Source organism: Meles meles, chromosome 16 (genome assembly GCF_922984935.1).
Source record: "Meles meles chromosome 16, mMelMel3.1 paternal haplotype, whole genome shotgun sequence".
NCBI lineage: Eukaryota > Metazoa > Chordata > Mammalia > Carnivora > Mustelidae > Meles > Meles meles.
The window spans coordinates 66611570-66631702 of record NC_060081.1 but is presented as its reverse complement, the minus strand read 5'-3'; the positions used below and the strand labels follow the sequence as shown (position 1 = coordinate 66631702).

Sequence of the window (20133 nt, the reverse complement as noted above, 5' to 3'; positions counted from 1 at the left end):
TGAAGGTGCCCCAGTAGCCCAGGGCCACGAGCAGACCTCGGGCCCACAGCCCTGGGCAGGGTCCCCGTCACCCTGGGCTGTTTGTTGGGCAGCTCAGGGCTCACCGTCCTCCTTCTCTCATCAGCTGGGCTTATTTGGGGCCTGCTATGGGCTGAATGGTGTGGTGTCCTCCCAAATTCCTATGTAGAAGCCCAGACCCACAGGACCTCAGAACATGAATATATTTGGAGACAAGAAACTTCAAAGAGATGATTAAGGTAAAATGAGGTCATAAGGATGGGCCGTCACCGAACATAGCTGGTGTCCTCAGAAGAATCTACGAGAAGCAGGTTAAGAGATTATAAGAGAAAGGAGATCAGAACACAGATGCACACACAAAGGGAGTCCATGTGAAGACATAGAGAAGACAGCCAGCCATCTACAACCATGAGAGGCTCCGAAAAAACTGAACTTGCCCACACTTAATCTCAGCTTCCAGAACTATGAGATTAATTTCTGATGTTTAAGCCTCCTGATCTGTGGTACTTGACTGTGGCACCTCTAGCAAATAATACAAGGCCTCTAGCAGAAAAATACCACTAATCACCCCTGACACAGGCCTGGCCTCAATCCGTGCACAGACAATGGGAGTAGCTTCCTAAAACATGCCTCCTCTGGCCCTCTCTCTCTCCCACATCCTCAGGGAAAGGGGCAGACGTAGTGAGACCCAAAGCCTCCACACAGCATCTTCTGGTCCGGGGATGTGGAAACTCCAAGGTCTGCCTCTCAACCGCCCCTCCATTCCACCCTCCCGGAGCCTCCCACCCCGCTGGCCCCCAGGGCACTGCATAGCCCTTGTTTACACCTACAGCCCTCCAAAGCCCCTGCCTGCCCCCCTCTCCCCCCCGGCTCTGGACTTCACACTGAGTGCTCCCTCATCTCCATGCCTGTGTTCAAGCTGATAAAATCCAGGTCAAACACCTCTCAGAAGCTCTGAATGCCTCCCTGACATGGAGAGAAGACAGGGTCCCACCTCAGCTCCCCCTAATAGAACTTTCATTACAAACAGGGCAGTACCCAGGACACAACAAGATCCTAATGACCACAGCACCTTCCACACTAGACTCTGCTCAAGTAATTGCAAGCCTGCCCCCAGCACTCACCACCCTCATCAAGGGCAGGGATAACGTCACCCTCGCCGTTGCACCCCAAGGCTGGCGAATCTGCTATGAGGATGTGTGCAAAATGAGACTCTTGTAGCAAATACTGAGTGCCTTCTCCTCTTTGCCCAGTTACCACCTACTATTGCCAGCTAAGCAATCCCTCCTCCTCATGGAAGCCTTCCAGATGACACGCCCCCCCCCATGCCCTCATAGCTCTGTAAGACGTACACAGCAGGTGTCACATTCATTTGCAGCTTATTAGCTGGTTTTCCCATCAGAGCATAAGCTTCTTGAAGGCAGAGCCAGGCCCAGCTTGGCTCCCCTCTCTGCCCCCAGCACCTAGCACAGGGCCTCACACACAGCAGACGCTCAGGGAAGCCTTGCTGAATGATATGTGCCGGCGTCCAGGCTCTGTATCGGGCACTGGGAGTCTGTACACCGAACCCAGCGAGTGGTCGGGGTGGGGTCCACACACCTGGGAGGGCGAAAAGGGCAGGGTCTTGACGGGTGTGCTCTTGGGGGTGAGGCTGTTACAGGAGTCCAGGAACGACAGGCTGGTGCTGTTCTCCGTGACAGGGGACAGGGCGACACGCCTCTTCTTCTGCCGCTTGAGCACCGAAGGCGGCGTGCCGATGCCCAAGCCCCCCACTTCAGTGCTGGGGGAGATGGGGATCAGCTCACCCCGACTGCTCCGGCTCAGGTCTGAGATGGTGTGGCCGTCCAGGCGGTACTCGGTCACACTGGGCACCGGGGCAGCAGGCTGGCGGGGCGGCAGCCCTTGCTGCTGCCATGATGGGGATGGCTGCACCGGGCTGTTGCTGCTGCTACCCTCTGCGGACGGCTCCTCGAGCAGGTCAAATTTACTCAGGTCACACCAAGCATCAGGATCCTGCCCAGAGAGGGGGGTCAGGAATAACTGCAATCACTCAGCTTTCCCAGCAGACACAAGATTCACTCATTACAGGACAATATGCAAGCGTCAGACAGGAGCCCACAGCCCAGGAGTCATCACCACAAGCGTTTTCCTGCGTTTCCTTGAGGCTTCTTCTACATCCGTATCTCTATCTGCAAACATAGCTGAGGTCACACTGCTCATAGGGCTGCTTGCTGTTATTTTTAAAAAGCGATACTTAAGACAGACAAAAAGCACAAAGAAAATTCAAGACACCCATCAAGGAGCCTAGGAAATAAAACCTAACCACTGAAGCCCCAGGTCCGGCTCCCCTTGTTAAGGCTCCCCTCTGCCTGAACTCAGTATTTACTGTCCTCGCACATTGCTCTCAGTTTACCACTTACACGCATCCCTCAATGACAGCTAGGAGTCTGTGTTCTTAGCCTTAGAAAAAGATCATTTCTAGGGGCGCCTGGGTGGCTCAGTGGGTTAAAGCCTCTGCCTTCGGCTCAGGTCATGATCCTAGGGTCCTGGGATTGAGTCCCACATCGGGCTCTCTGCTCAGCAGCGAGCCTGCTTCCTCCTCTCTCTGCCTGCCTGTCTGCCTGCTTGTGATCTCTGTCTGTCAAATAAATAAATAAATCTTTAAAAAAAATCATTTCTATATACTGCTTTTTATCCATTTAAAGTTATACTAATAATAATAGTGCTTAATTCTATTACCTACGAGTTGGATGTTTGTTATTAATAAATATCAGTTATTATATGAAAAATTTCCAACTTTTATAACACATTTTATGACTGCAAAATATTCAATCACATGAATGTACTGGTTACTTAACTATCCCCTCTTCTGCTGGACATTGTTTATTCCCCTAGTTTCTAAAAATTAAAAATAACATCTTCGTGAACACCTTGGATACAAATCTTCTCCTAGAAGTGAAGTCTCAGGCCCAAGGCTGTGAGGCCGGGTTTATGGGTCCTGATCTGCATGGGCACACTCCTGGAGAATGGGCTCCGCTGTGCTCCATGCACCTGTCAGTCACAGAGGCCTCCTGGGCCACTTCGCCCAAACCGTCTCCAATCCCACAAGAACCTGCCAGACAAGCATTACCTTCCCTCCTTCCCAGGCCAGAGACGGTGCAATCTACCCAAAGTCACTTAAGTTTCTGGGAGCATTTCTGACTCATACCCAGGTCTTCCTTCCTTTGCCCAATAAATTACAACCTGGCACAGGGCTGCTGGAGAGAGAAGCTTCTGCCTTGGTCCCTGGAGCTCTGGCCCTGAGTAGGCCCAGATCCTCCTGATGCCTGCTGGTCCTTAGGACTTGCAGGAGCGTGGGCAGTTCATCCCCAAGGGTGGAGACCAGCTCGGGGCAGTACTGACTTTAGGCCCACACTCCAAGCAGCAAACCCCAGCCTCGAGGAGGCCCCAGACTGATGGCGTCTAATGGATCAGAAGCAGATCCTACAAGCACCGTCTGGAGGAACAGACGGCAGTGTTTCCACAAACGTGGTAACAGAGCGTGGATATTATTAAGTGGCAGGTAAGGAGCCTGGCCCATGGTGGGTGCTCACAGGTCAGCTGCTGGTCACTAATTAAGCATTCGGCTGGGCATACAGTGGCCACTCAGTGCACCTGAGCTCCTCCTGCCCCTCTCTGTGCCCATCAAACGGAAGAGCCAGAACAGTGTGAGGATGAAGGCAGGTTAACACCATAAGAGGCCAGTGGGGCCAGGCACAGAGTTCGTCCTGCATTCATCTAACTCTCCCCTTAGGGCCCAAACCAGGGACTGCCCCTGTCAGCCAGGAGCTCTTTACTGAACGTACTGACAAACCAATCAGACCTGCTTCTTGGGCCACTCTGAAATTTCCCGGAGTGGAGGGGACACCACAGCCAGATGCCATAGCCAGGACCCGTCCCAAACTCTGGAGCAAGAGGTGCTCAGGATAGCCAAGACCACCAAGCTTACTCAGTGTGACCACGGGGACACTACTTAACCCCCCTGAGCCTCAGTGTCATCTAGAAAACACAGAGAAAGAATATACCTCATAGGATACTGTCTGGATTATACACGCAACCCAGAGCCTGGCATTTAGATGCTCGACAGTGTCGTTATTCTTAGCAAAGATGGAGAAGCCCGAGTGGGAAGGTGAATATGGGGTGCCTCCCACTGAACTCCGCTGTCCCTAGTTGCCAGGCCTGTCACCCATCACCTTGTGAAACCCGCTCCGCACGGCAGGCCTGGCTGACACAGCAGGAGATGAAGTCCCCACAGAGCTGTCCCTGGCGAGGTTCAATCCACAGCTAAGGCGGCCTCGGGCAGGGTTACTGGAGTTACCAGAACCCACTCGGCACACCAGACCCCACTCTACATCCAATGGGGCAAGCACTAGGCTCTCTCGTGCGGTGTTCTGGGCCTCAAACGCCCTCCCCTCATCATCTTCGAGGTCTCAGGGCAGTGCCACCTCCTCTGGGGAGCCCTCCCACCCCGCCTGCACTGTGGCACATGAGGGTAGGGACCGCATGGCCACCATCTGTGTCCCCAGGCCCTGGATCCCAGCTGGGCACTTTGCATCAGCCCAGGAGACAGCCGTGGGATGACGGAGTGAACAGAAGGATGCCCGCCCATCAGAGACGCGCTCCCGGTTGGCAGGTGCTCTGTGCCCACTGTGAAGTGCCGTGACCAACATTACCGACGCGATCAAGTCCAGGGCTTCCGAGAGGCTGGACTCCACGGCAGGGATGATGAGGTTTGCAGCCTCCACCACCCATTTATAGGGCAGGCTAATTTCCGGCGAGGAGCCGTCCCGGTCTTCACGCTTCGGGAAGTCCTCCAAGGGCTCCGGCGTCCGCACTCCATCCAGGTGTGCGGGAACAGCTCCCTGCTCTGTCGAGGCGGTGGCTGCCGTGGCCTCCTCCTCACTGCTTTCCTCTTCCTTCACGGCAGGAAGCACGGGGGGCCAGCTGGTCACGAGACTTCCCTGTTGGACACGAGGGCACAGGGTTCTTGTTATGAGATGGACACTGTGTAGTACTCTAGCGAAAAACATACAACCTGGGGCAGCTGGCTGGCTCAGTCTTAGAGCAAGCGACTCTTTATCTCGGAGTCCTGAGTTCGAGCCTCATATTGGGCACAAAGGTTATTCAACATTAAAAATTTAAATAAAATAAAATTAAAATGTACAACCTGATCAAATAGGGAAACTAGGATGAATCTAAATTGAGAGACAGACGGGAGGCTGGGTGGCTCAGTCAGTAAAGCGTCCAACACTTGATCTCAGTTCAGGTCTTGATTTCAGGGTTGTGAGTTCAGGCCCCACATTGGGCTCCACACTAGGAATGGAGCCTACTTATACATAAACACGTAAAAAGAGAAAGACAGACAGACAGACAGAAAGACCACAAAATAACTGGCATTATCCTACACTTCAAAGATATCAACATCATGAAAGGCTAAGAAAGGTTAAGGAAGTATTCAGATAAAAACAGACAAGAGATACGATAACTAAGTCCACTTCTAGACTGTATCGTGGGCAGGAAAATGGAATCTAGATTGTAGATTTGTTTGAAGCCCTGAATCAGGACTTAAAATCCCTGAACTGAACAAAAGCATACTACGAGTATGTAAGCCAAGGTCCTTATTCTTAGGAATAAGTCTGTGGGGAGTCCAGACTGGAAGAAGTCAATTTACTTTCCATTCGAGATCTTTCCCTACTGTTTTGTTATTCTACAGAAGCATTCATACCAGGGAATCAGGAGATACTCTCTCAAGTTGAAAAACTGAGAAACAGAAGCATTACGTGATACAATGCCTCAGTGGAGCGTCACAGCCCTGGATGGGACGTGGGTTCTAGTGAGCCAGTAAGAACAGGGAAGGGGGAGAGTGAAGAAAGCTCACTCACTAGTTCACAATCCCAGAAGAGACTAGAACACAGCACAGGGGGAGTGCGTTACCTCCCATGACTCAGCATTGTCAAATCCTCGTTCTTTGACACTTCTCCTTCAAATCCTTTTATTTATTTATTTATTATTTATTTTTAAAAAGATTTTATTTATTTGATAGACAGAGATTACAAGTAGTCAGAGAGGCAGGCAGGGAGAGAGAGGAGGAAGCAGGCTTCCTGCTGAGCAAAGAGCCCGCTGTGGGGCTTGATCCCAGGACCCTGGGATCATGACCTGAGCAGAAGGCAGAGGCTTTAACCCACTGAGCCACCCAGGCTCCCCACTCCTTTTTTTTAAAGATATTTTCTTTAGGTATCCTTTTTGAGAGAAAGAGAGAGCATAAGCAGGGGGAGCAGTAGAGAGAGGGAGAAGCAGGGTCCCTGCTGATCAAGGAGCCCAGTGTGGGACTCAATCACAGGACCCTGAGATCATGACCAGAGCCAAAGGCAGATGCTTAACCCACTGAGCCGAGCCACCCAGGCACCCCCAAATCTTTTTAAGTTTATTTATTGACTTTTGTAATCCCTATATCCAATGTGGGGGTGAACTCACAATCCTTACATCAAGAGTCACATGCTCTTCTGACTGAGCCAGCCAAGTACTCCAAATCTTTATTTGTAAAGAATAAATCATTGGGGCGCCTAGGTGGCTCAGTTGGTTAAGCATCTGACTTTGGCTCAGGGCATGATCTTAGGGTCCTGGGATTGAGCCCCACGTCAGACTCCCTGCTCAGTGAGGTGACTGCTTCTCCCTCTCCCCCTGCCTCTACCCCTGTTTATACTCCATCAAATAAATAAATAAAATCTTAAAAAGAAAAAAAGAATAAATCATTAGAAAAAATAGGGGTTTTTTTGTTTGTTTGTTTTTTAAAGATTTTATTTATTTATTTGATAGACAGAGATTTCAAGCAGGCAGAGAGGCAGGCAGAGAGAGAGGAGGAAGCAGGCTCCCCGCGGAGCAGAGAGCCCGATGCGGGGCTCGATCCCAGGACCCTGAGATCATGACCCGAGCCGAAGGCAGCGGCTCAATCCACTGAGCCACCCAGGCGTCCCATAGAAAAAATAGTTTTAAAATTTCAATAAAAATGTTGCTCCAGGGGCACCTGGGTGGCTCAGCAGGGAGCCTACTTCCCCCCGCCTTCTGCCTGCCTCTCTGCCTACTTGTGATTTCTCTTTGTCAAATAAATAAATCTTTAAATAAATCTTTAAATAAATCTTAAATAAATCTTTTAAATAAAATCTTTAAAAAAGAAAAAAAAGTTTGCTCCAGAGTGTGGGGTGGGAGATGTTAACACCTGCATACTGGTTTCGTTTTTACAATTGTAAATGTAATACCATATCATTTCACTGCACGATTTTCTAGAAAACTGTATGAAATTACAGAGAGAAAAGAGATAAGGGGTGCCTGGGATGAGGGAAAAGGGCTGATGAAAAGGAAGACAAGGGAACATGGCAGGTGATGGAAAGGTCTGTATCTCAATGTGGTTTGGTAGTTATCAGACAGTATGTTTTTGTCATGACTCAGAACTGTACACTAAATGCATTGGATTTTACTTAGACCTCAATAAATAAATTACTTTTTTTTTTTTCAATTGCCAACCTGCTTTAAGTATGAAAAGCCTAGAAAGGGCAACAGGTAGAAAGGAAGCTGTTGCTAAGGACAGAGGAGGCTTAGGACCTCTTCAACCCAACCCTCCATTTTACACCTGCGGGCAGACAAGTGTCAGGTCTGTGCAGAGTTATGGGACAGGGAAGGGCCCTGGTGAGGGAGATGCAGCCCACAGGAGACCCGGTGGCAGGAAGTCATGAACAGCTGTGGTGAAGATGAAAAGGAAAGAACAGGTGTTAAATGAGATGGTCGGGGATAAATACGGAACCCAAAACTGGGCCCTGGGGCTGAGCGGCCTCAGCCAGCCGTCTCACCTGCTCCTCCACGGGGCGGGCACTCTGGCAGCCGTCCTTGTCCTCGAGCTCCAACAGCAGGTACACAGGGGGCTTGCAGTCTTTGGACTCACTCAGGAAGCCACCTGTGTCCACCTTCCTTTTGATGGTGGAGTTCCAGTGATTCTTCACAGCATTGTCTGTCCTGCGGGCCAAGAGGGGACCTTTCAACTCAGAAGTGCCACGAGCCATGTCACAGACCTCCCTGAGTGGAGTTCCCACTTCTGTAAATGAGGTCAACCTGATGACTCTACGGTCTCTTTTTTTAAGCAGGTTCCATGCCCAGCGTGGAGCCCAGTGTGGGGCCTGAACTCATGACCCTGAGATCAAGACCTGAACTGAGATCTAGAGTCAGATACTCAGCTGACTGAGACACCCAGGTGCCCTGACTCTACGGTCTCTTGGCTGTAAAATGAAGTCACATGTGCCTCTAGCCCTCAGTGATTTATACATATTTCCACTAACCTCAGCAAAATAAGCAGAGGTTTTATTCAGCCTATGGTAAAAATCACACAGCTGAATTTTTTTTTTTTTAAAGATTTATTTATTTGACAGAGAGAGATCACGAGTAAGCAGAGAGGCAGGCAGAGAGAGAGGAGGAAGCAGGCTCCCCGCTGAGCAGAGAGCCCAATGTGGGGCTCGATCCCAGGACCCTGAGATCGTGACCTGAGCTGAAGGCAGAGACTTAACCCACTGAGCCACCCAGGCGCCCCAGCTGAAATGTTTTTGAAGCCGCATTCCCTTTTCCACTCACTTTGCATCTGTAGAAACTAGAAGGCAAAGCCCTGGCTGCTAAGCTCCATCCTGAGGCTCACAGTGACCTTGAACGCAAGCCCTGGTCCTCCTTTCAGACGGCAAATGGCCGCAGAGGGCAGAGCTGGATGGCACAAAGGGTCTGATACGGGTCACTCTGAGCCTCTGTTACTTTATTTGGAGAATCAGGAGGCGACTTCTGATGAGTAACTGGGGAGACACATGTACTACAACAGAGAGCAGCACAGTGCTACAGGAGCAGAGTACTAGAGTGTGGAAGTGGAGAGAAGTACAGGAACAGAAAGCAGACTGGTACAGATAGACTAGCAGAGCAGGAGAAAACTGTCCGGTGGTATGCAAATACAGCCCAGTACAGCGGCACCAAAACGTAACGTGTAGAGAAGCAGGTGGCAGTTCGGAAGTGAGAGTAGCACAGAGCAAACGCAGTAAGCAGCACGTGCAGCCAAATATTGTAGAACAGGGCAGGAGAGGCCTACAGAAGCCCACAGCAGCACCCGCTGCAGGACCGCGGGGAGCAGAGCAGCACAGAGCACAGACCAGTGCAGCACCACGGAAACGTGCAGCAGCAGAGCCGTAAAGAAGAGGGTAGGAGAGCAGCCCGACGCGCAGGGCAGAACAGCAGCACCGCTCATCAGACTACAATACGGAGATGTAGGCACATGGTAGGCGCTCCCTACTGCAGGAGGCCAAGCACGATGCTCTTCCCCTGAATTGTAAATGGGCATGATGAATGGCCGGACTAAGCTGCCAGTCAAAGAGGTGGGTCGGCATCTCGAAACTCTCCCACCGTGCGCTGTCCTGACCGGGCAGGGGTATGGGCAGTATGGGGAGGTCACTGGGGACCAACCGCAGTCTGGAAGACAGAGAGACACCCCCACCAAGGACTGAAGGATGAGTGTGTTGGCTACACAAGGGGCACAAGCAGTGTGCATCCCAGGCCAACAGAGGAGAGCACCAGGGGCTTCTCAGAGGGAGTTCTCCATGTTTTGGGGGCTGAGAGGAGGGCAGACAACTAAAGCCCAATGGGTAAGCAAGGGTGACACTGTACCAAGGCTAGGCTGGTGGCATCAGCCAGGCCAGGCAGGTCACACGGGGAGAAAGACCCAAGTCTTCAACCCAAGCACTAGGAGACGCAGATAGGATAACACACTCAGGTTTGAGTTTTGAAACTAGACCATTCCAGACTTCAGAGGAAAGATACAATCCAGCATTTTATCTCCTCCCCTCCCAGCACCACAGTGTCATGACAAAGGAGTAAAAATAAAACTGAGGGGGCGTCTGGGTGGCTCAGTGGGTTAAGGCCTCTGCCTTCAGCTCAGGTCATGATCCCAGGGTCCTGGGATCGAGCCCCGCATCTGACTCTCTGCTCTGCGGACAGCCTGCTTCCTCCTCTCTCTCTCTCTGCCTGCCTCTCTGCCTACTTGTGATCTCTGTCTGTCAAATAAATAAATAAATAATCTTTAAAATAAATAAATAAATAAAACTGAGAAAGGGGGAAATGCACAAGGACAAAGAGAACAGGGTAGAAAACAGCCACAAATAAAGAGATTTATTTAAGTTTTCAAAAGACGGAAAGCACTTAGGGGAACAATAAGCAACTTAGGAGAGGGGAGTTGACCCTGGAGGAAGATTCTGGCAAGAATGGAGTCAAGTCTTCCTGATGCTCCCCCAGAGCCCCCAAGAGGCTCTTAGAGGGACCAGGCACAGCAAGGAATAGAAAACCGAGCAGTGGTTTCGATGTCTAGATCCTGGCCCTGACCGCACAGGCAGGAACAAGAGAAGTTTATTCTCTAAGAAAAAAGACAAGGCAACCCTGGCAGAGGGCAGGGGTGGTGCACAGAGCTCCAGCATGGACCAGAGGAAAATCTGTACACAGAGTAGGAGGCCCTCAGGCTCTTTCTCCCTGCCCTGGTCCAGAACTGCCTATAAAGCCAGGCCCGGGCAGCCCTAGGCAAGAATCTGAAGGACTCCATCTCCGGGAAAAGTGAACAACTGCAAAGAAATGGGACTGACTCTTGGACTATCCCCCAAGAGCCCAGTGGATGCCCTCACTCCCTGGGAACATCCCAGCCTGCCCCAGCCCCCAGCCCCCAGCCCGCCGCACCCAGCTGGCAGCTCACCTCCCCGGCAGCATCTTGGCGATCTCGGCCCAGCGGTTGCCAAGCACCTTGTGGGCCTCACAGATGATGCGGTCCTCCTCCTCCGTCCAGCAGGACTTCTTTACCTCGGGGTTGAGGTGGTTGTGCCAGCGCTCACGGCACTGCTTCCCCAGCCGGCCCTTCAGGTGCTTGGCGATCAGCGTCCACTGCTTTGTGCCGTACTTCTTGACCAGCTCGATAACCTTGGAAAAGGTCTCTGTGAGGCCAAGGGCACTCGCCCCTCCCTCACCCCCTAACAGAACGGTGCAGTTCCTCCCACATAAGCCTCATCTCACCGCGGCCCTGAGAGGACCAGCTGGTACCCCTGCCCACCCCCAGGACAGCTTCACCATCCCTGGATCTGCTGGGGTGCGTGAAGGCCCACTGTGCGCAAGGCGCTGTCCCAACAGATACCTTTTGGTCCTCCTCTTTGGTCCATGGCCCCTTGACAAGGTCTGGATTCAAGACCCTCAGCCACCGGTATTGACACTGCTGGTCAGTGCGGTTCTGGGAAGAGAACAGGAACCCGTGAGGATTCCTATGACAACAGCCTGGGACCCTGGTTGAGCACTGGGTTCAAGGGGCCAGGCCTTGTTCCCTTCACCCACCACACACTACACTCCCACGTGCTGAAACACACATGGTTGCCCTGTAGGAAGCTCCCTCCTGCCCCCAATACAAGGAAGGAGCCATAAATTCCTATAAAAGTTTATGGTGTTTGTGAGGGATCTGTCCTTGCTTCTGGGAAAGCATTATTTCCCTGAAGGTTTCAGATCTCAGAGAAGCAAGGGAAGGTGAGGTAGAAAGGGTCTGCTGACTTGGTCCCTGAGCTGCAAGTGACTTGGGAAATAAGGCCGATAGCAACTCCTGCCACATCCCCTCCCTACCAGACACCTGCAGTCCTGTGGGCGGGGATACAGGGGACCTGCATCCCCAGGAGGCTTCAGCTGCTCTGGGGGACCTCAGCAGGAAGCCTGCCCAAAGCTATCACTTCCCCTCTATTTTAGTCTCGCTCTTGAGACTGCTTGCATTTCTCCAAGAAAGAAATGCAAATGTGCCACTGGTCACATGCTCGATGGCACAGAGCCCGAAGACCGCCAGGCCTGCCAAGGCTGCTGTGTGGAGATGTTTTATGACAGGGGACTCAAATTCTGGCTTGGGAAGGAAGGGCCTAGGAAGGCTGGTTTTTTGGCAGGGAGGGGGCAGCTTGGTAAGGAACACCGTCTTCTCCTTGGCATAAAGTCTGTCCTAGGCACAGTCTGGTGGCCAGAACCTTCATCTCTGGGGGAGAGGGCCACCGAGGGGCTGCACTCACAGGAAAGTGGCTGGCCAGGAACTTCCAGTCTTGCTGTCCAAACTGCCTTACCAGAGTCCTCAGCTGCTCATCCTGTCAATGCCAGAAAGAGAGGGCTCAGCTCGCACACATGCGGAAAGCAGCCGATCACGATGGAGGAAAGGGCAAAAGGACCACCGCCTCCATGCAGGCAGTCGCGCAGGGAGCACCTACTGCTTGCCAAGTACTACAGACACAGCAACGGGCAGCGACAGAGCTGCCCCATCTTGTGGGAATCATGGCCCAGAGGGAGCTAATCAAAGGCTCCCACAAACCAGAGTAAAGCCACCTTGTGGCTGGCTGAGGGCCAGTGGACAGGAACATGGTGACTGCCTCTTCAGGGAGACCAAGGGACAGGCTCAGAGGAAGGCTGGTGCGGTTAGAATGCAGGAAGCAAGTGAGAGTGGGATGCAAGGTGACTTAGGAGGCCACAGCAGGCGCCGGACCACACACAAGACTGCCTCGGGCCTCTGCATCACACAGAGCCACTGAGGCATTTGAGCAGTGGGTGGTCACGGTCCAACGTGTGTATTATGCACTTCACCTTGGCAGCTTCAGGGAAAGGGGCTGTAAGAGGGCAGAATGGAGGAAGAGGCCAGGAGAGGCCCGCAGGCCAGAGAGGACAGTGATGGACAGGGACCTGCGGCATGCAAACAGTGGGTGTTACAACAGTCTCCTGAAAATAAACTCCTCCTACAACACGAATCTCAACATCATGAGGAAGCTGAGCATAAATGGGTGCACACTGCATGACTGCATGCGTAGGACATTCTAGAAAACGTCAGTGAAGCTGTAAGGACAAGAAGGCAGTTGGTGGTTGTCTGAGATCAGAGGTGAGGAAGGGAGGGACAGCCAAGGGACTGTTCAGAAGTTAATGGAAATGCTCTATAAGGTGACGGCAGTGTTAGTTTCAAGCTAATACGTCCGTTGAAACGCACCGAGCTACACTGCGAATGGTTGCAGTTCACTGGATGGAAAGAACTTCCTGATCAACTTGACTTTCTTATTTATGTATTTTATCTTTGTATTTTATATACATCCATATAAAGAAAATGCGGTATATTCATTTCAGCAAGGACCCAGGGCCTCCTGTGTGATGGGAGCCCCAGCACAAGGACCAGGGATGCAACGGTGAGCACACATGGACACCGAGGATCACCACAGCATGTCCGTAGACCCGTGCAGCATTCTCGCTCCACCCCAAGCAGAGAGTGGCTCTGGGATGGGGACCCCAGCCTGTTTGTTCTTCTAGGCCCACAAGAGCTAAATACAGTTCCTGGTCCACAGTGGGATGAACAGAAAACCGGGCTTAGCACTCATGATTTTAAAAAGTTGTACAACTCAGGGAGTGCCTGGAGGCTCAGTCAGTCAAGAGTTCATCTTCATCTCAGGTCATGATCCTGAGTCCCAGAATGGAATCCCTCAATCAAGCCCTGGGGCCACCTGCTCAGCAGGGAGTCTGCTTCTCCCTCTGCCCCTCACCCCATTCATGCACATGCTCTCACTCCCTCTCAAAAAAATAAAATCTTAAAAAAAAAAAAGTTTTGGGGAGACTGGGTGGCTCAGATGGTTAGGCATCAGCCTTTGGCTCAGGTCATGATCCCGGGGTCCTGGGCTCAAGCCCTACATTGGGCTCCCTACTCAGCAGGGAGTCTGCTTCTCCCTCTGCCTCTCCCCTGCTTGTGCTCTCTCGCAAATAAATAAAATCTTAAAAAAAAAAAAAAGCTTTACAACTCTTACACTAGGGGGAACAAAAAAGACCTAAATTAAACATATCCAGGGGGAAAAAAAGAGTTAAAATAAAAAGATAAGGCCAGCAGGAGTCTAGAATGGAACAATTTAGAGAAAAGACTGGTAATTTCTATAAAACTAAGCATACACCTACCCCATGACTACGCGTAATTATCTCCCCTAAAGAAATGAAAACAGAATCCTCAAAAAAGATTTATGCAAGAATCCCAGCAGCCCTATCCACAAAAGCCAAAAACTGAAACCAGCCCACATGCCCATCAACAAGCAAAACACACTGTGATCCACATAATGGAATGCTTTTCAGCAAGAAGAACAAACAAATTGCTGAATCAAGCAACTATTTTGTTAAGCAAAAGCAGCGAAATAGAAAAGAATACAGCTGTATGATTTCATTTACAGGACATTCAAGAACAGACAAAACAAACCAAACTAAGAGGCATTACATCGGCGATTGCCTGGAGCCAGGGAAGATGGGACCACAAAGGAAAGCTTCTGGGATAATCAAGGTGGTGCTTCCAACTGTTCTCTTTAAAAAGGTGCATTCCAGGGGCGCCTGGGTGGCTCAGTGGGTTAAAGCCTCTGCCTTCAGCTCAGGTCATAATCCCAGGGTCCTGGGATTGAGCCCCGCATCCGGCTCTCTGCTCAGGAGGGAGCTTGCTTTCCCCTCTCTCTCTGCCTGCCTCTCTGCCTACTTGTGATCTCTGTCAAATAAATAAAATCTTTAAAAAAAAAAAAAAAAAAAGGTGCATTCGATTGTAAACAAAAAGTAAACTCAGAGCTTGATGTCTCAAGACACAATTTTTTAAACACTATAATAAGGAGGAGGGGCACCTGGGTGGCTCAGTTGGTTAAGCAACTGACTCTTGATTTCAGCTTAGGTCATGATCTCAGGGTTGGGAGATGGAGCCCCAAGCTGGGCCCCGCATTGGGCATGGAGCCTGCCTGGGATTCTCTCTCTCCCTCTGCCCTTCCACCCCCCAACATGTGGCTGTGCATGTTCTCTCCCTCTCTGCATAATAGTAAGAATAATAATAAAAAGGAGGTTGCCCATTAGGCTAATCACCCGAGTTAATTAACCCGAGTTAAAAGGCAAAAAGCACAGTTAGTGCCCATGAGGCAAAACACACCAGCTTCCGAGACACATTCTCCCAGGAGGCCTCAGTGTGGAGCATCCCTGAGAAGGCTATGAGAAGAGGCATTGGGGGGAACCAGAGGACCCATCCACCTCTTTTGCCAGCTCCTCCTCTTCATCCCACCCATCGCGGCATCAGGCACACACACACCCCAGGCTCAGTTCTCAGACCGTCCCCCACGCTGCCATCAGCCCCCTTCCCCCAAAACATCTCTCAGTGTCACTCACCTCCTCGTGGGTCCATTTGACCTTGCACTTGCTGTCCCTCTGCTCTGGCACATCTGAATCCGTGTCCTGGTAGTGCAGCTCATCCAGCTCCTCACTGCAGGGAGAGCAAGCTAAGGGTCAAGGACATGTGTCTTCACACGCTACTGCATGATGGAGGGACAGCGTGTGGGCAGTGGCCCGTGACCTCAAGGGAAAAGCTTGAGGGAGGCAGCCTTTTACTTTCTACTTTTGATATGTCCACCCTCCTCTTTTTTCAATTCTTTAATGAATTAGGGTGATGGACTATTATTATTTTCTTTACTCTTTTATTTTCACAAACACCTCAAAGATTTCAAAAACTGCAAGAAAAAAGATTTCACCAAGAAGGGACGTCTAGGTTGTTCTGTCCATTAAACGTCTGCTGTCGGTTCAGGTCATGATCCCAAGATCCTGGGATGGAGCCCTACATTGGATCCTTGCTCAGTGGGGAGCCTGCTTCTCCCTCTGCCTGCCACTCCCCCCTGCTTGTGCTAACGGGTGCTCTCTCTTTGACCAATAAGCAAATAAAATCTTTGAAAAAAAAAAAGATTTCACCAATAATATTGTGATATTCTTGTGATATTCAGACACCTGCTTAGGATTTTCTTTTCTATAGGCAGAACTTTTAAAATTTTATGGTTATTTTAAGGATTAAATCTGATGATATATGCAATCATCAAGCACATATTTCAAGAAATACTGGTTGAGAATAACATTTTAAATATATAACCTCAGTAACCACGTCTGTTTTCCAATTCTTCCTACATACAGGCATGGTTTATGGAGAAAAACATCAAAGTACAAGCAGCCTTGACTCCTGGGTATTATTTTCTTTTTTTTTAAAAGATTTTATTTATTTATTTGATAGAGAGAGATCACAAGTAGATAGAGAGGCAGGCAGAGAGAGAGAGAGAAGGAAGCAGGCTCCCTGCCGAGCAGAGAGCCCGATGCGGGACTCGATCCCAGGACCCTGAGATCATGACCTGAGCCGAAGGCAGCGGCTTAACCCACTGAGCCACCCAGGCGCCCTCTGGGTATTATTTTCTACAGTCGCTTTTTGAAGTTCCTCCAAAATCTTCGTATCTATCAGGTCTAATAATTACAAAAATGGGGGACACCTGGGTGGTTCAGTGGGTTAAAGCCTCTGCCTTCGGCTCAGGTCATGATCCCAGGGTCCTGGGAGCCTGCTTCCCCCTTTCTCTGTCTCTCTCTCTGCCTACTTGTGATCTCTGTCTGTTAAATAAATAAAAATAAAATCTAAAAAAAAAAAAAATTACAAAAATGGAAATCGCACTCTCCACCTCCAGGAATGTCAGGTGCTCAGGCCGCTCCCAACTCCGCTAGTAGGAATGCCTCTGGTCACCAGTCAGGCACATTCCTAAGTCAGGCATCTATATGTGGGAAAAGCCACCTCCAAACAAGCAAGGCAAGCACAAGCCTGTTCCAAAAGGACAAGGACTTCCTTTCAGGTCTCCTTCCCCCTCTCCAGGGCTCAGCATCTTCCTAGAGTCACTCCTCAGCTCCCACACCTCGGAAATCTTCCTGTCTCTCAGAATGAAGGCCCTGAGGCTGCAACTGCCTGTCTCCTTGACAGGGACAGAGGTCAGCTCCACCTTCACATCCCCAGGTCATGTGGGGGTTGCCAGCAAAAGGCCTTGAATGTCTGCTCAGGGAATGACCGGATACTTACTTAAATTAATGAATAAACACTCAGTGCTGCTGCCTATTGGTTGATAAGAAATGCTAATAAAGTAAATCTTTTAAAAGTAGAAAAGGAAGGGGCGGACAGCGTCTAAACCCAGCAATACATCGGTCACAGAAGGAGCTGGAATTCAGCCTTGTCCTATCATCTCTGTCCTCGTTCATGGGGTTCTCCACCATCACAAAGTAGGAGGCAAAGCTCTCCAAGATACAGAATGAAGCTGGCTTTAAAATCAACTCTCTGGGGCGCCTGGGTGGTTCAGTGGATTAAAGCCTCTGCCTTCAGCTCAGGTCATGATCTCAGGGTCCTGGGATGATCCCCACATTGGGCGTTCTGCTCAGCAGGGAGCCTGCTTTCTCCTCTATCTCTGCCTGCCTCTCTGCCTACTTGTGATCTCTGTCTGTCAAATAAATAAATAAAATCTTTAAAAAATAAAATAAAATAAAATCAACTGTCCCCAGACTTCTTCCTGATGGAAATCATCTTTGGTTCCCTAGCACCCAGCTCCGATAGAGGCTCAGTAAATGTTCCTTCAAGGATAAAACAGGGTCTCTGTGAACACTCTCTAGTGCTACAGTGCTTTAACGGGGACAAGCAACTCAGCCGGGAAATACGCAGTATACAAAATACACTTCTATCATCGACAGGGAGCTAACCATCTATCTCACATGCATCCCCATTATCCCTGTTTAATAGATGTGGACACTGAGGCTGACAAGGATTATGCCACTTACCAAGTTGACAAAGTCAGGCTCCAGACCTGCACCTTCAAGCCCTCACCCTGTAATCCCAGCTGAAAAAGCAGAGCCCAAGTCGGAAGTGGCAACCACATGTAGGTCCAACACACCCTTTATATGCCCTTCGATGTTCTCTCTGGGCTCTGCTCCAGGCTGGGTGAGTCAGAAGCTGAGCGGGAAGTGGAGCATTGGTGCAGAGGAGAGTTACAGAGAGAGCCCAAGAACTGAGCGGAGGGGCTGTGGTGTGCCGGTGCACAGAAACCATCCCTCCCATGGGAGGGGATTCCTCCACAGAGCTCCAGGAGCAAAGCAGCAGAGGACGTGGGGCTTTGTCATTTTCTGGGGCTTGTCATTCCCTGGAATAATATTTCCTGCACCAAAAATGAGGACAGGGTCCACTAAGTGCCTGACCAGAAAACTCCTCCTGGGAGTTGGAGCTGCCCTGGGAAACGGTGGCCTGAGGAAGACAGAACATGGCCTAGGAGAGGAGCTCTGGGGAAAGCCCAGCAGTGAGTGTTTCTCAAGTCTATACCCTTTTCCTGAGAAGGGGGACACCAAGGGAAGGTTATCTGGGCTACACGAATCCAGGGAGGGAACAGGGCAGGCAGGCCCCCTTTATCCTCTAACTCCCAGGCTGATGTAAAACCCAGAGGTCAGGCCACCAGGCACATGGGTGTTAAGACAGGGTACTGGAACCCAGAGACCAGGTTCCAGGCTCAACTCTGCCCCTCCCTCTCTGGAGGAGTAACTAAAATGGAGCCTGCAGTTCCTGCCTTGGCCCCGGAGCAGTCTTGATAGTGTCTTCCCCTCACCTTCAAACTTAATTACCTCCAACTCCTCATGTGGAACAGGAAGACAGGTCTCTGAAACTAAACCAAGCTGGGGCCCAACACCCAGGTTGGGGAGACGGGGAGACACACAAAAGAGTCTCCCCACCCCCAGCACCCTTCTCAGGCCGGAAAGGGTTTGGGGAGTTCTGTACTTCCCGGAATATTTGAGAAGAAATGCCCACCGCCAAATAGGAACCCAAATAGGTTTGAACTAAAAGTCCTCTAGACTTTGGCTTCCCTCTCGCTGCGACCTGGAGGAAGAATCACTTTCCCTCTCCAGGGGTCGCCTCCCTCCCCGGTAAAGGCCCTAGCAGCTGACACTGCCGTCCCACCCCCACCCCACAATTAGGCGGGAGACAAAATGACATCATGCAGGGCTTGGCCCGGGTCCCAGGAGACCCGCCCGCCCGGGCTCCGAGGCCCAGCAGGCCTGGGGAGCGGAGCGAGAGGCCCCCAAGAGCCCCCGGCTTCGCGCGCGCCCCCTGCCTCGGGCGACCCGGGGCACAGCAATTCCCGCGGAAGCCCCGCCCCGCCCGGAGGGGCCACGGCGAGGATAGGGGTGGGGTGGGGGACAGGGGTCAGGGTGGAGGAGGAAGGGAGGATAGCCCTCGGCCACCCGGCTCCGCTCACCCGCGCGTCCGCCGAGACATCCCCCCGGCCCGGGCCGCGCCGCGCTCGCCCGCCCGCCGGCTGAGCCCGGAGCGGGAGCCGGGCCGGGGTCAGGGTGAGGCTGCTCGGGCCGCTCCGGGCCTCGGGGCCGCGCCGGGAGGCGTCAGGTTAATCCGCGGGTCCCGCCGCTGCTCGCAGGAACTGCGGCCGCCGCCGGCGCGCACAGAAGCACTTTTCTATCTCCCGCCAAGCGCGACGGCGCCGCCCGGGCCTGGCGCGCGGGCGGGCTGGCGTGCGCGGGGCAGGGCCTGTGGGCTGCGCGGGGGTGGGGCCTGAGGGGACGGGGCGGGGCCTGGTTCGGGGGCGGGGCCTGCGGACAGGCGGGCGCCCCTCAGGCCCAGAGCGCGAGAGTCCCGGGGCTGGAGGTGAGCGAGATGCGCTTGGGGACTTGAGGAATAGAACCCATCGTCCTTTGACTGAGGCCGGACCCACGCCAAGTATGGGTCCGGGGCGGGTCAGGAGTTGCCTACCGAGCAAAGACTGAGGAAAGGGAGTGAGACACAGGGATTGGGGAGTCAGGCCCGGGAAAACGACCGTGCAAAAACCCCCACGCTACTCCGAGTCACTCCTCTGTCCCTACAGCCCCCACCCTAAGCTGGCCCCTCACCCTATGGACCCGGGTTGTGCCTTCGAACTGTTTCCCTGCTTCCTCTCCAGCTTCGAATTCGTCGACTCTCGCACCTGGGCTCAACTCCCGGCAGCCCGAGTGAGCTTACTAAAACGCAAACCGCATCTTTCCTCTCCAGAACGTAAAACCTCCCTCCTCTCCCTCCCGGTAAAATAATCAGATCGATAGGATTCTACCAGATTCACCACGCGCTCCTAGCCAAAGGAAACTAGCTAGTTCCTTGTCTTTGTGTGGACTATTACCTGGCCAGGAACGCTTCCCGCCCCTCCCACC

The 20133-nt window shown here is 51.9% G+C and overlaps 1 protein-coding gene across 2 annotated transcripts in view; it reads right to left on the bottom strand.

Annotated features, from left to right (window-relative positions):
* MYBL2 (MYB proto-oncogene like 2) overlaps positions 1 to 19428 on the bottom strand; it is a 31343-nt gene extending 11915 nt beyond the window's left edge. For both annotated transcript variants that reach the window (XM_045981858.1, XM_045981859.1), the window contains exons 1-8: positions 19194 to 19428; positions 15277 to 15370; positions 12147 to 12218; positions 11246 to 11338; positions 10814 to 11034; positions 7902 to 8064; positions 4731 to 5018; positions 1618 to 2031 (exon numbers count right to left, since the gene is read on the bottom strand). In XM_045981858.1, the coding sequence (XP_045837814.1) occupies positions 1618 to 2031; positions 4731 to 5018; positions 7902 to 8064; positions 10814 to 11034; positions 11246 to 11338; positions 12147 to 12218; positions 15277 to 15370; positions 19194 to 19213 (1365 nt within the window). In that variant the 5' untranslated portion in view covers positions 19214 to 19428. The remainder of the gene's footprint in view (positions 1 to 1617; positions 2032 to 4730; positions 5019 to 7901; positions 8065 to 10813; positions 11035 to 11245; positions 11339 to 12146; positions 12219 to 15276; positions 15371 to 19193) is intronic.
* Between the last annotated feature and the right edge of the window lie 705 nt (positions 19429 to 20133).